Source organism: Oncorhynchus nerka, linkage group LG20 (assembly GCF_034236695.1).
Source record: "Oncorhynchus nerka isolate Pitt River linkage group LG20, Oner_Uvic_2.0, whole genome shotgun sequence".
NCBI classification, from domain to species: Eukaryota; Metazoa; Chordata; class Actinopteri; order Salmoniformes; family Salmonidae; genus Oncorhynchus; species Oncorhynchus nerka.
The window spans coordinates 10,593,541-10,608,735 of NC_088415.1; the positions used below are offsets into that span (position 1 = coordinate 10,593,541).

The window sequence follows — 15,195 nt, forward strand, 5'->3', positions numbered from 1 at the left end:
GAAAGCACCAATTTGTAAGTCGCTCTGGATAAGAGCGTCTGCTAAATGACTTAAATGTAAATGTATATATTTGACAACTTTTACTTCCTAAAGGAAATAACTGTACTTTTTACTTGATACATTTTCCCTGACACCCAAAAGTTATTCATTACATTTTGAATGCTTAGCAGGAAATGAAAATGGTTCAATTCACACACTTATCAAGAGAACATCCCTGGTCATCCCTACTGCCTCTGATCTGGAGGACTCACTAAACAGAGAACATCCCTGGTCATCCCTACTGCCTCTGATCTGGAGGACTCACTAAACAGAGAACATCCCTGGTCATCCCTACTGCCTCTGATCTGGAGGACTCACTAAACAGAGAACATCCCTGGTCATCCCTACTGCCTCTGATCTGGAGGACTCACTAAACAGAGAACATCCCTGGTCATCCCTACTGCCTCTGATCTGGAGGACTCACTAAACAGAGAACATCCCTGGTCATCCCTACTGCCTCTGATCTGGAGGACTCACTAAACAGAGAACATCCCTGGTCATCCCTACTGCATCTGATCTGGAGGACTCACTAAACAGAGAACATCCCTGGTCATCCCTACTGCCTCTGATCTGGAAGACTCACTAAACAGAGAACATCCCTGGTCATCCCTACTGCCTCTGATCTGGTGGACTCACTAAACAGAGAACATCCCAGGTCATCCCTACTGCCTCTGATCTGGTGGAGTCACTAAACAGAGAACATCCCTGGTCATCCCTACTGCATCTGATCTGGAGGACTCACTAAACAGAGAACATCCCAGGTCATCCCTACTGCCTCTGATCTGGTGGAGTCACTAAACAGAGAACATCCCAGGTCATCCCTACTGCCTCTGATCTGGAAGAGTCACTAAACAGAGAACATCCCAGGTCATCCCTACTGCCTCTGATCTGGAAGAGTCACTAAACACAAATGCTTTGTTTGTAATTGGTGTTGGAGAGTGCCCCTGGCTATCCGTTAAAAAATATAACAAATAATTGTGCCGTCTGGTTTGCTTAATATAAGGAATGTGAAATGATTTATACTTTTACTTTTGATATTTAAGTATATTTAAAACCAAATACATTTAGACTTTTACCAACCAAATACTTATAGTATTTTACTGGGTCACTTTTCTATTAATTTATCTTTATTTTTACTCAAATATATGACAATTGGGTACTTTTCCCACCACTGCTGAAAGGCATACATCCAACTACATACTGTAGATTTATTCAGGTCTACCGTTGCAGTCAAATATACGTAGTCCTGTGCTGGTGAAAGATCGGCAAGCAGATTGAATGGAGTTTTATATATACAAACCATGAAGATATCAAAGAAGCAGTAAGAGGGTTTGTCCAAGTAAAGTGGACTCTGATGGTTACGTAATGTACCAGAAAAAACACTGTTTATCAGAGGGAAGTTACTCTTTAACAGACTGTCCGAATCCATTGCACTGCTCTGTGTTAATATGGTTGAAAACCTACTACTACAAGAATCTGGCTGTTAGTACTTCAGTCATTTCTTTACCATGTTCTGCTGAAATAGGTAGGTCAATTGTGCTACCAAAGTGGGTGTACTTTATGATAACATTGACCTTAACCTAATAAAGCAACATGGCACAATCGCCTGCAGCTTATAAATATGTTCATGCTGGTCAAGTGAGTGTGTGTATGTGTGTGTGTGTGTGTGCGTGCGTGCGTGTGTGGGAGAGAGAGAGACAGGTGCCTCTGAGTTAAGAGCTGCTGTCTACATTTGCTTGCTAAACAGCATACAGTACTGTGGAGTCCTTAACCAACCGCTCTTGTCACTCCCCCTCCTCTCCCCTCAGCGCCCACACTGTTGGTTTCCCTCCTGTGGATCACATACCAGCAGCCAAACAACTGTCAGGGGTTATGGTGGTTCGGGTCCTAAACCTAAATCAGGTTGGAACTTGATCCCATCTGGTCTCTTTCCCTTTTTCTAACACCCACTCTTCCTCCCGAAATACCGAGGTTCACATCTCACTCTTTTTCTCTACCCTCTCTTGGTCTCTCTCGTTCAACCTTTCACACGGCCTCTCTCTGTCTCTTTCTCTCTCTCTCTCTCTAGAGATCTTTTTCCATTTCCTCTTCACTGTTAAAGTAACTATTTTCTAAGATCCCTCGTTCTTATAATAAAACTGACCTAAAGTGACCCTTTCTGCATTCCAGAGGCTCCCTGTTTCTGTCCCAGTGGAGTTCTCTGTAAGATCTGTGAAGGTGGAAAGGAGAAAAGTATTAAATATATATATATTACAGTGCAATCCTATCCCTGCTCTAGTCTGCCAGTAGTGTCACATGCTTTCTCAGATGGTTTACTGGTTTAGTCTCTCTAAGCTCTCCCACACCCCCTCTCTGCCTTTAGCCCTCCCATTTTCTCACCAAGAGCCAAAGCTGAGACACAGCAACAGTGCGCCAAAGCAGGCAATCGCTGAAGAGTGGGTGAACTTTTTTTTGTCCATATTGTTTTTCTCAAGGTCCACTCTCTTAGGACAAATGTGAGTACCCGATGACTTCAGAACCTTTGGGGTCAGAGAGGACTAGCTATTTGGGTCAGACAGGGGCTGGGTTGGGAGGGGTATTGATACCCTTCGGAAGATTGAGAGGGGTCTCTAGACTTCTAACACAGAATGTGCAGACAGACTTCTACAAACAAAGGCATGAGCATTGGTTCTATTCCTCGTCAGGCTGTTGAGAGAGGAAAATGGATTGTGTTAATGGTATGCAATACTGTATTTGGATAAAAATAATTGTAATATCTCTCAATGCCTTTTGAAATAATGCATTAGGCTATTAGCCGGCCAATGCCCTATGTGTTAACTCAATTCTCCACAAGTTTCATTTGTAAACATTTGTGCCTTAAAAGACAGACACAACTCCATATTTGGAGAACAAATCACACTGTACTCCTTGATAAAAAATATGTCTGCACAAATGATTTAGCATAAATGTCTCAAAGTGTGTCTCATAAATGTATAATGGTCTGTGTCTGTTTGTCTGTCCGTCTGTGTGTCTGTGTGTCTGTCTGTCTGTCTGTCCGTCTGTGTGTCTGTCTGTCTATCTGTCTGTCCGTCTGTCTGTCTGTCTGTCTGTCCGTCCGTCCGTCTGTTTGTCTGTCTGTCTGTCTGTTTGTCTGTCCGTCTGTGTGTGGAGATCATTTAGACGTGGCGACATGGCTGCTGATGTTGACCAACTGCCAGTTTCCAAAAATGTTCCTTGCTGGTATGTGTGTGTGTGAGAGAGAGAGAGAGAGACACACAGACAGACAGACAGACAGACAGACAGACAGACAGACAGACAGACAGAGTATTACTCTTGCAATTCAAACAAATCTCCTAAATTAGCTAGTATTCCCAGCCTTTCTGAATCCTCCCCTGGTTTTAGTTGAGTCTAAGCCTGGAGTGGGGGGCTATAGTGTAATCCTCCCCTGGTTTTAGTCTAAGCCTAGAGTGGGGGGCTATAGTGTAATCCTCCCCTGGTTTTAGTCTAAGCCTGGAGTGGGGGGCTATAGTGTAATCCTCCCTGGTTTTAGTTTAGTCTGGAGTGGGGGCTATAGTGTAATCCTCCCTGGTTTTAGTTTAGTCTGGAGTGGGGGCTATAGTGTAATCCTCCCTGGTTTTAGTCTAAGCCTGGAGTGGGGGCTATAGTGTAATCCTCCCTGGTTTTAGTCTAAGCCTGGAGTGGGGGCTATAGTGTAATCCTCCCTGGTTTTAGTCTAAGCCTGGAGTGGGGGCTATAGTGTAATCCTCCCCTGGTTTTAGTCTAAGCCTGGAGTGGGGGCTATAGTGTAATCCTCCCTGGTTTTAGTTTAGTCTGGAGTGGGGGCTATAGTGTAATCCTCCCCTGGTTTTAGTTTAGTCTGGAGTGGGGGCTATAGTGTAATCCTCCCTGGTTTTAGTCTAAGCCTGGAGTGGGGGCTATAGTGTAATCCTCCCTGGTTTTTTGAGTCTAAGCCTGGTGGGGGCTTAGTGTAATCCTCCCCTGGTTTTAGTCTAAGCCTGGAGTGGGGGCTATAGTGTAATCCTCCCTGGTTTTAGTCTAAGCCTGGAGTGGGGGCTATAGTGTAATCCTCCCCTGGTTTTAGTCTAAGCCTGGAGTGGGGGCTATAGTGTAATCCTCCCTGGTTTTAGTTTAGTCTGGAGTGGGGGCTATAGTGTAATCCTCCCTGGTTTTAGTCTAAGCCTGGAGTGGGGGCTATAGTGTAATCCTCCCTGGTTTTTTAGTCTAAACCTGGAGTGGGGGCTATAGTGTAATCCTCCCCTGGTTTTAGTCTAAGCCTGGAGTGGGGGCTATAGTGTAATCCTCCCCTGGTTTTAGTCTAAAAGCCTGGAGTGGGGGCTATAGTGTAATCCTCCCCTGGTTTTAGTCTAAGCCTGGAGTGGGGGCTATAGTAATCCTCCCCTGGTTTTAGTCTAAGCCTGGAGTGGGGGCTATAGTGTAATCCTCCCCTGGTTTTAGTCTAAGCCTGGAGTGGGGGCTATAGTGTAATCCTCCCTGGTTTTAGTCTAAGCCTGGAGTGGGGGCTATAGTGTAATCCTCCCTGGTTTTAGTCTAAGCCTGGAGTGGGGGCTATAGTGTAATCCTCCCCTGGTTTTAGTCTAAGCCTGGAGTGGGGGCTATAGTGTAATCCTCCCCTGGTTTTAGTTTAGTCTGGAGTGGGGGCTATAGTGTAATCCTCCCCTGGTTTTTTAGTCTGGAGTGGGGGCTATAGTGTAATCCTCCCTGGTTTTAGTCTAAGCCTGGAGTGGGGGCTATAGTGTAATCCTCCCCTGGTTTTAGTTTAGTCTGGAGTGGGGGCTATAGTGTAATCCTCCCTGGTTTTTTGAGTCTAAGCCTGGAGTGGGGGGCTATAGTGTAATCCTCCCTGGTTTTAGTCTAAGCCTGGAGTGGGGGGCTATAGTGTAATCCTCCCTGGTTTTTTAGTCTAAGTCTGGAGTGGGGGCTATAGTGTAATCCTCCCTGGTTTTTTGAGTCTAAGTCTGGAGTGGGGGCTATAGTGTAATCCTCCCTGGTTTTAGTTTAGTCTGGAGTGGGGGCTATAGTGTAATCCTCCCCTGGTTTTAGTCTAAGCCTGGAGTGGGGGCTATAGTAATCCTCCCTGGTTTTAAGCCTGGAGTGGGGGCTATAGTGTAATCCTCCCCTGGTTTTAGTCTAAGCCTGGAGTGGGGAGCTATAGTGTAATCCTCCCCTGGTTTTAGTTGAGTCTAAGCCTGGAGTGGGGGGCTATAGTGTAATCCTCCCCTGGTTTTAGTCTAAGCCTGGAGTGGGGGGCTATAGTGTAATCCTCCCCTGGTTTTAGTCTAAGCCTGGAGTGGGGGGCTATAGTGTAATCCTCCCCTGGTTTTAGTTTAGTCTGGAGTGGGGGGCTATAGTGTAATCCTCCCCTGGTTTTAGTTTAGTCTGGAGTGGGGGGCTATAGTGTAATCCTCCCCTGGTTTTAGTCTAAGCCTGGAGTGGGGGGCTATAGTGTAATCCTCCCCTGGTTTTAGTCTAAGCCTAGTGGGGGCTATAGTGTAATCCTCCCTGGTTTTAGTCTAAGCCTGGAGTGGGGGCTATAGTGTAATCCTCCCTGGTTTTAGTCTAAGCCTGGAGTGGGGGCTATAGTGTAATCCTCCCCTGGTTTTAGTCTAAGCCTGGAGTGGGGGCTATAGTGTAATCCTCCCTGGTTTTAGTTTAGCCTGGAGTGGGGGCTATAGTGTAATCCTCCCTGGTTTTAGTCTAAGCCTGGAGTGGGGGCTATAGTGTAATCCTCCCTGGTTTTTTGAGTCTAAGCCTGGAGTGGGGGCTATAGTGTAATCCTCCCTGGTTTTAGTCTAAGCCTGGAGTGGGGGCTATAGTGTAATCCTCCCCTGGTTTTAGTCTAAGCCTGGAGTGGGGGGCTATAGTGTAATCCTCCCCTGGTTTTAGTCTAAGCCTGGAGTGGGGGGCTATAGTGTAATCCTCCCCTGGTTTTAGTTTAGTCTGGAGTGGGGGGCTATAGTGTAATCCTCCCCTGGTTTTAGTTTAGTCTGGAGTGGGGGGCTATAGTGTAATCCTCCCCTGGTTTTAGTCTAAGCCTGGAGTGGGGGCTTAGTGTAATCCTCCCTGGTTTTAGTTTAGTCTGGAGTGGGGGCTATAGTGTAATCCTCCCTGGTTTTATTTGAGTCTAAGCCTGGAGTGGGGGCTATAGTGTAATCCTCCCCTGGTTTTTTAGTCTAAGCCTGGAGTGGGGGCTATAGTGTAATCCTCCCCTGGTTTTAGTCTGAGTCTAAGTCTGGAGTGGGGGGCTATAGTGTAATCCTCCCCTGGTTTTAGTTGAGTCTAAGTCTGGAGTGGGGGCTATAGTGTAATCCTCCCCTGGTTTTAGTTTAGTCTGGAGTGGGGGCTATAGTGTAATCCTCCCTGGTTTTAGTCTAAGCCTGGAGTGGGGGCTATAGTGTAATCCTCCCTGGTTTTAGTCTAAGCCTGGAGTGGGGGCTATAGTGTAATCCTCCCTGGTTTTAGTCTAAGCCTGGAGTGGGGGCTATAGTGTAATCCTCCCTGGTTTTAGTTGAGTCTAAGCCTGGAGTGGGGGCTATAGTGTAATCCTCCCTGGTTTTAGTCTAAGCCTGGAGTGGGGGGCTATAGTGTAATCCTCCCCTGGTTTTAGTTTAGTCTGGAGTGGGGGGCTATAGTGTAATCCTCCCCTGGTTTTAGTCTAAGCCTGGAGTGGGGGGCTATAGTGTAATCCTCCCCTGGTTTTAGTTGAGTCTAAGCCTGGAGTGGGGGGCTATAGTGTAATCCTCCCCTGGTTTTAGTCTAAGCCTGGAGTGGGGGCTATAGTGTAATCCTCCCCTGGTTTTAGTCTAAGCCTGGAGTGGGGGCTATAGTGTAATCCTCCCCTGGTTTTAGTCTAAGTCTGGAGTGGGGGCTATAGTGTAATCCTCCCCTGGTTTTAGTCTAAGCCTGGAGTGGGGGGCTATAGTGTAATCCTCCCTGGTTTTAGTCTAAGCCTGGTTTTAATCCTCCCCTGGTTTTAGTCTAAGCCTGGAGTGGGGGCTATAGTGTAATCCTCCCTGGTTTTAGTCTAAGCCTGGAGTGGGGGCTATAGTGTAATCCTCCCCTGGTTTTAGTCTAAGCCTGGAGTGGGGGCTATAGTGTAATCCTCCCCTGGTTTTAGTCTAAGCCTGGAGTGGGGGCTAAGTGTAATCCTCCCTGGTTTTAGTCTAAGCCTGGAGTGGGGGCTATAGTGTAATCCTCCCTGGTTTTAGTCTAAGCCTGGAGTGGGGGGCTATAGTGTAATCCTCCCCTGGTTTTAGTCTAAGCCTGGAGTGGGGGCTATAGTGTAATCCTCCCCTGGTTTTAGTCTAAGCCTGGAGTGGGGGCTATAGTGTAATCCTCCCCTGGTTTTAGTCTAAGCCTGGAGTGGGGGCTATAGTGTAATCCTCCCCTGGTTTTAGTCTAAGCCTGGAGTGGGGGCTATAGTGTAAAGTGAATCCTCCCTGGTTTTAGTCTAAGCCTGGAGTGGGGGCTATAGTGTAATCCTCCCCTGGTTTTAGTCTTAGTCTGGAGTGGGGGCTATAGTGTAATCCTCCCTGGTTTTAGTCTAAGCCTGGAGTGGGGGCTATAGTGTAATCCTCCCCTGGTTTTAGTCTAAGCCTGGAGTGGGGGCTATAGTGTAATCCTCCCCTGGTTTTAGTCTAAGCCTGGAGTGGGGGCTATAGTGTAATCCTCCCTGGTTTTAGTCTAAGCCTGGAGTGGGGGCTATAGTGTAATCCTCCCTGGTTTTAGTCTAAGCCTGGAGTGGGGGCTATAGTGTAATCCTCCCTGGTTTTAGTCTAAGCCTGGAGTGGGGGCTATAGTGTAATCCTCCCCTGGTTTTAGTCTAAGCCTGGAGTGGGGGGCTATAGTGTAATCCTCCCTGGTTTTAGTTTAAGCCTGGAGTGGGGGCTATAGTGTAATCCTCCCTGGTTTTAGTTTAGTCTGGAGTGGGGGCTATAGTGTAATCCTCCCTGGTTTTAGTCTAAGCCTGGAGTGGGGGCTATAGTGTAATCCTCCCTGGTTTTAGTTTAGTCTGGAGTGGGGGCTTAGTAATCCTCCCTGGTTTTAGTTTAGTCTGGAGTGGGGGGCTATAGTGTAATCCTCCCCTGGTTTTAGTCTAAGCCTGGAGTGGGGGGCTATAGTGTAATCCTCCCCTGGTTTTAGTTTAGTCTGGAGTGGGGGGCTATAGTGTAATCCTCCCCTGGTTTTTTGAGTCTAAGCCTGGAGTGGGGGGCTATAGTGTAATCCTCCCCTGGTTTTAGTTGAGTCTAAGCCTGGAGTGGGGGGCTATACTGTAATCCTCCCCTGGTTTTAGTTGAGTCTAAGTCTGGAGTGGGGGGCTATAGTGTAATCCTCCCCTGGTTTTAGTTGAGTCTAAGTCTGGAGTGGGGGGCTATAGTGTAATCCTCCCCTGGTTTTAGTTTAGTCTGGAGTGGGGGGCTATAGTGAAATCCTCCCCTGGTTTTAGTCTAAGCCTGGAGTGGGGGCTATAGTGTAATCCTCCCTGGTTTTAGTCTAAGCCTGGAGTGGGGGCTATAGTGTAATCCTCCCTGGTTTTAGTCTAAGCCTGGAGTGGGGGGCTATAGTGTAATCCTCCCTGGTTTTTTGAGTCTAAGCCTGGAGTGGGGGCTATAGTGTAATCCTCCCTGGTTTTAGTCTAAGCCTGGAGTGGGGGCTATAGTGTAATCCTCCCCTGGTTTTAGTTTAGTCTGGAGTGGGGGCTATAGTGTAATCCTCCCTGGTTTTAGTCTAAGCCTGGAGTGGGGGCTATAGTGTAATCCTCCCTGGTTTTAGTCTAAGCCTGGAGTGGGGGCTATAGTGTAATCCTCCCCTGGTTTTAGTCTAAGCCTGGAGTGGGGGGCTATAGTGTAATCCTCCCCTGGTTTTAGTCTAAGCCTGGAGTGGGGGGCTATAGTGTAATCCTACCCTGGTTTTAGTCTAAGTCTGGAGTGGGGGGCTATAGTGTAATCCTCCCCTGGTTTTAGTCTAAGCCTGGAGTGGGGGGCTATAGTGTAATCCTCCCCTGGTTTTAGTTTAGTCTGGAGTGGGGGGCTATAGTGTAATCCTCCCCTGGTTTTAGTTGAGTCTAAGCCTGGAGTGGGGGGCTATAGTGTAATCCTCCCCTGGTTTTAGTTGAGTCTAAGCCTGGAGTGGGGGGCTATAGTGTAATCCTCCCCTGGTTTTAGTTGAGTCTAAGCCTGGAGTGGGGGGCTATAGTGTAATCCTCCCCTGGTTTTTTAGTCTGGAGTGGGGGCTAAGTGTAATCCTCCCTGGTTTTAGTTTAGTCTGGAGTGGGGGGCTATAGTGTAATCCTCCCCTGGTTTTAGTCTAAGCCTGGAGTGGGGGCTATAGTGTAATCCTCCCCTGGTTTTAGTCTAAGCCTGGAGTGGAGAGCTATAGTGTAATCCTCCCCTGGTTTTAGTCTAAGCCTGGAGTGGGGAGCTATAGTGTAATCCTCCCCTGGTTTTAGTTGAGTCTAAGCCTGGAGTGGGGGGCTATAGTGTAATCCTCCCTGGTTTTTTAGCCTGGAGTGGGGGCTATAGTGTAATCCTCCCTAAGTCTGGAGTGGGGGCTATAGTGTAATCCTCCCTGGTTTTAGTCTAAGCCTGGAGTGGGGGCTATAGTGTAATCCTCCCCTGGTTTTAGTTGAGTCTAAGCCTGGAGTGGGGGGCTATAGTGTAATCCTCCCCTGGTTTTAGTCTAAGCCTGGAGTGGGGGGCTATAGTGTAATCCTCCCCTGGTTTTAGTCTAAGCCTGGAGTGGGGGGCTATAGTGTAATCCTCCCTGGTTTTTTAAGTCTGGAGTGGGGGCTAAGCCTGGTTTTAGTCTAAGCCTGGAGTGGGGGCTATAGTGTAATCCTCCCCTGGTTTTAGTCTAAGCCTGGAGTGGGGGGCTATAGTGTAATCCTCCCTGGTTTTAGTTAAGCCTGGAGTGAGGGGCTATAGTGTAATCCTCCCCTGGTTTTAGTCTAAGCCTGGAGTGGGGGCTATAGTGTAATCCTCCCTGGTTTTAGTCTAAGCCTGGAGTGGGGGCTATAGTGTAATCCTCCCCTGGTTTTAGTCTAAGCCTGGAGTGGGGGGCTATAGTGTAATCCTCCCTGGTTTTAGTCTAAGCCTGGAGTGGGGGCTATAGTGAATCCTCCCTGGTTTTAGTCTAAGCCTGGAGTGGGGGCTATAGTGTAATCCTCCCTGGTTTTAGTCTAAGTCTGGAGTGGGGGCTATAGTGTAATCCTCCCTGGTTTTAGTCTAAGCCTGGAGTGGGGGCTATAGTGTTATCCTCCCCTGGTTTTAGTCTAACCTGGAGTGGGGGCTATAGTGTAATCCTCCCCTGGTTTTAGTCTAAGCCTGGAGTGGGGGCTATAGTGTAATCCTCCCTGGTTTTAGTCTAAGCCTGGAGTGGGGGCTATAGTGTAATCCTCCCCTGGTTTTAGTCTAAGCCTGGAGTGGGGGCTATAGTGTAATCCTCCCTGGTTTTAGTCTAAGCCTGGAGTGGGGGGCTATAGTGTAATCCTCCCTGGTTTTAGTCTAAACCTGGAGTGGGGGCTATAGTGTAATCCTCCCTGGTTTTAGTCTAAGCCTGGAGTGGGGGCTATAGTGTAATCCTCCCCTGGTTTTAGTCTAAGCCTGGAGTGGGGGCTATAGTGTAATCCTCCCCTGGTTTTAGTCTAAGCCTGGAGTGGGGGCTATAGTGTAATCCTCCCTGGTTTTAGTCTAAGCCTGGAGTGGGGGCTATAGTGTAATCCTCCCTGGTTTTAGTTTAGTCTGGAGTGGGGGCTATAGTGTAATCCTCCCTGGTTTTAGTCTAAGCCTGGAGTGGGGGGCTATAGTGTAATCCTCCCTGGTTTTAGTTTAGTCTGGAGTGGGGGCTATAGTGTAATCCTCCCCTGGTTTTTTAGTCTAAGCCTGGAGTGGGGGCTATAGTGTAATCCTCCCCTGGTTTTAGTCTAAGCCTGGAGTGGGGGCTATAGTGTAATCCTCCCTGGTTTTAGTCTAAGCCTGGAGTGGGGGCTATAGTGTAATCCTCCCCTGGTTTTAGTCTAAGCCTGGAGTGGGGGCTATAGTGTAATCCTCCCTGGTTTTAGTCTAAGCCTGGAGTGGGGGCTATAGTGTAATCCTCCCCTGGTTTTAGTCTAAACCTGGAGTGGGGGCTATAGTGTAATCCTCCTGGTTTTAGTCTAAGCCTGGAGTGGGGGGCTATAGTGTAATCCCTCCCTGGTTTTAGTCTAAGCCTGGAGTGGGGGCTATAGTGTAATCCTCCCTGGTTTTAGTCTAAGCCTGGAGTGGGGGCTATAGTGTAATCCTCCCCTGGTTTTAGTTTAGTCTGGAGTGGGGGGCTATAGTGTAATCCTCCCCTGGTTTTAGTTTAGTCTGGAGTGGGGGGCTATAGTGTAATCCTCCCCTGGTTTTAGTCTAAGCCTGGAGTGGGGGGCTATAGTGTAATCCTCCCCTGGTTTTAGTTTAGTCTGGAGTGGGGGGCTATAGTGTAATCCTCCCCTGGTTTTTTAGTCTAAGCCTGGAGTGGGGGGCTATAGTGTAATCCTCCCCTGGTTTTAGTTGAGTCTAAGCCTGGAGTGGGGGGCTATACTGTAATCCTCCCCTGGTTTTAGTTGAGTCTAAGTCTGGAGTGGGGGGCTATAGTGTAATCCTCCCCTGGTTTTAGTTGAGTCTAAGTCTGGAGTGGGGGGCTATAGTGTAATCCTCCCCTGGTTTTAGTTTAGTCTGGAGTGGGGGGCTATAGTGTAATCCTCCCCTGGTTTTAGTCTAAGCCTGGAGTGGGGGGCTATAGTGTAATCCTCCCCTGGTTTTAGTCTAAGCCTGGAGTGGAGAGCTATAGTGTAATCCTCCCCTGGTTTTAGTCTAAGCCTGGAGTGGGGAGCTATAGTGTAATCCTCCCCTGGTTTTAGTCTAAGCCTGGAGTGGGGGGCTATAGTGTAATCCTCCCCTGGTTTTAGTCTAAGCCTGGAGTGGGGGGCTATAGTGTAATCCTCCCCTGGTTTTAGTCTAAGCCTGGAGTGGGGGCTATAGTGTAATCCTCCCTGGTTTTAGTTTAGTCTGGAGTGGGGGCTATAGTGTAATCCTCCCCTGGTTTTAGTCTAAGCCTGGAGTGGGGGCTATAGTGTAATCCTCCCTGGTTTTTTAGTCTAAGCCTGGAGTGGGGGCTATAGTGTAATCCTCCCTGGTTTTAGTCTAAGCCTGGAGTGGGGGCTATAGTGTAATCCTCCCTGGTTTTAGTCTAAGCCTGGAGTGGGGGCTATAGTGTAATCCTACCCTGGTTTTAGTCTAAGTCTGGAGTGGGGGCTATAGTGTAATCCTCCCTGGTTTTAGTCTAAGCCTGGAGTGGGGGCTATAGTGTAATCCTCCCTGGTTTTAGTTTAGTCTGGAGTGGGGGCTATAGTGTAATCCTCCCTGGTTTTTAGTCTAAGCCTGGAGTGGGGGCTATAGTGTAATCCTCCCTGGTTTTAGTTGAGTCTAAGCCTGGAGTGGGGGCTATACTGTAATCCTCCCTGGTTTTAGTTGAGTCTAAGCCTGGAGTGGGGGCTATAGTGTAATCCTCCCCTGGTTTTTTAGTCTAAGCCTGGAGTGGGGGCTATAGTGTAATCCTCCCTGGTTTTAGTCTAAGCCTGGAGTGGGGGCTATAGTGTAATCCTCCCTGGTTTTAGTCTAAGCCTGGAGTGGGGGCTATAGTGTAATCCTCCCCTGGTTTTAGTCTAAGCCTGGAGTGGAGTGGGGGCTATAGTGTAATCCTCCCCTGGTTTTAGTCTAAGCCTGGAGTGGGGGCTATAGTGTAATCCTCCCTGGTTTTAGTCTAAGCCTGGAGTGGGGGCTATAGTGTAATCCTCCCTGGTTTTAGTCTAAGCCTGGAGTGGGGGCTATAGTGTAATCCTCCCCTGGTTTTAGTCTAAGCCTGGAGTGGGGGCTATAGTGTAATCCTCCCCTGGTTTTAGTCTAAGCCTGGAGTGGGGGCTATAGTGTAATCCTCCCCTGGTTTTAGTCTAAGCCTGGAGTGGGGGCTATAGTGTAATCCTCCCCTGGTTTTAGTCTAAGCCTGGAGTGGGGGGCTATAGTGTAATCCTCCCCTGGTTTTAGTCTAAGCCTGGAGTGGGGGGCTATAGTGTAATCCTCCCTGGTTTTAGTCTAAGCCTGGAGTGGGGGCTATAGTGTAATCCTCCCTGGTTTTAGTCTAAGCCTGGAGTGGGGGCTATAGTGTAATCCTCCCTGGTTTTAGTCTAAGCCTGGAGTGGGGGGCTATAGTGTAATCCTCCCTGGTTTTAGTCTAAGCCTGGAGTGGGGGCTATAGTGTAATCCTCCCTGGTTTTAGTCTAAGCCTGGAGTGGGGGCTATAGTGTAATCCTCCCTGGTTTTAGTCTAAGCCTGGAGTGGGGGCTATAGTGTAATCCTCCCTGGTTTTAGTCTAAGCCTGGAGTGGGGGGCTATAGTGTAATCCTCCCCTGGTTTTAGTCTAAGCCTGGAGTGGGGGCTATAGTGTAATCCTCCCTGGTTTTAGTCTAAGCCTGGAGTGGGGGCTATAGTGTAATCCTCCCTGGTTTTAGTCTAAGCCTGGAGTGGGGGCTATAGTGTAATCCTCCCCTGGTTTTAGTCTAAGCCTGGAGTGGGGGCTATAGTGTAATCCTCCCCTGGTTTTAGTCTAAGCCTGGAGTGGGGGCTATAGTGTAATCCTCCCTGGTTTTAGTCTAAGCCTGGAGTGGGGGGCTATAGTGTAATCCTCCCCTGGTTTTAGTCTAAGCCTGGAGTGGGGGCTATAGTGTAATCCTCCCCTGGTTTTAGTCTAAGTCTGGAGTGGGGGCTATAGTGTAATCCTCCCCTGGTTTTAGTTTAGCCTGGAGTGGGGGCTATAGTGTAATCCTCCCTGGTTTTAGTTTAGCCTGGAGTGGGGGCTATAGTGTAATCCTCCCTGGTTTTAGTCTAAGCCTGGAGTGGGGGCTATAGTGTAATCCTCCCCTGGTTTTAGTCTAAGCCTGGAGTGGGGGCTATAGTGTAATCCTCCCCTGGTTTTAGTCTAAGCCTGGAGTGGGGGCTATAGTGTAATCCTCCCTGGTTTTAGTCTAAGCCTGGAGTGGGGGCTATAGTGTAATCCTCCCTGGTTTTAGTCTAAGCCTGGAGTGGGGGCTATAGTGTAATCCTCCCCTGGTTTTAGTCTAAGCCTGGAGTGGGGGCTATAGTGTAATCCTCCCTGGTTTTAGTCTAAGCCTGGAGTGGGGGCTATAGTGTAATCCTCCCTGGTTTTAGTCTAAGCCTGGAGTGGGGGCTATAGTGTAATCCTCCCCTGGTTTTAGTCTAAGCCTGGAGTGGGGGGCTATAGTGTAATCCTCCCCTGGTTTTAGTCTAAGCCTGGAGTGGGGGCTATAGTGTAATCCTCCCTGGTTTTAGTCTAAGCCTGGAGTGGGGGCTATAGTGTAATCCTCCCCTGGTTTTAGTCTAAGCCTGGAGTGGGGGCTATAGTGTAATCCTCCCTGGTTTTAGTCTAAGCCTGGAGTGGGGGCTATAGTGTAATCCTCCCTGGTTTTAGTTAAGCCTGGAGTGGGGGCTATAGTGTAATCCTCCCTGGTTTTAGTCTAAGCCTGGAGTGGGGGCTATAGTGTAATCCTCCCTGGTTTTAGTCTAAGCCTGGAGTGGGGGCTATAGTGTAATCCTCCTGGTTTTAGTCTAAGCCTGGAGTGGGGGCTATAGTGTAATCCTCCCCTGGTTTTAGTCTAGTCTAAGCCTGGAGTGGGGGCTATAGTGTAATCCTCCCTGGTTTTAGTCTAAGCCTGGAGTGGGGGCTATAGTGTAATCCTCCCTGGTTTTAGTCTAAGCCTGGAGTGGGGGGCTATAGTGTAATCCTCCCTGGTTTTAGTCTTAGCCTGGAGTGGGGGGCTATAGTGTAATCCTCCCCTGGTTTTAGTTTAGCCTGGAGTGGGGGGCTATAGTGTAATCCTCCCCTGGTTTTAGTCTAAGCCTGGAGTGGGGGCTATAGTGTAATCCTCCCCTGGTTTTAGTCTAAGCCTGGAGTGGGGGCTATAGTGTAATCCTCCCTGGTTTTAGTCTAAGCCTGGAGTGGGGGGCTATAGTGTAATCCTCCCCTGGTTTTAGTCTAAGCCTGGAGTGGGGGGCTATAGTGTAATCCTCCCCTGGTTTTAGTTTAGTCTGGAGTGGGGGGCTA

At 48.5% G+C, this 15,195-nt stretch overlaps 1 protein-coding gene across 2 annotated transcripts in view; it reads left to right on the forward strand.

Annotated features, from left to right (window-relative positions):
• The first annotated feature begins 2,404 nt into the window (after nt 1-2,404).
• Nucleotides 2,405-15,195, forward strand: part of LOC115101945 (cytochrome c oxidase subunit 4 isoform 2, mitochondrial-like) — a 42,608-nt gene continuing 29,817 nt past the window's right edge. The window contains exon 1 of one of the 2 annotated variants that reach the window (XM_029621406.2): nt 2,405-2,534. Coding sequence is in view for 1 of the 2 variants with exons in the window: in XM_029621405.2 (XP_029477265.1) it covers nt 2,697-2,756 (60 nt within the window). In the remaining variant the exon portion in view is untranslated. Of the gene's footprint in view, nt 2,535-2,681; nt 2,757-15,195 lie in introns of those variants that run through there. The other variant, XM_029621405.2, reaches the window with a different exon arrangement.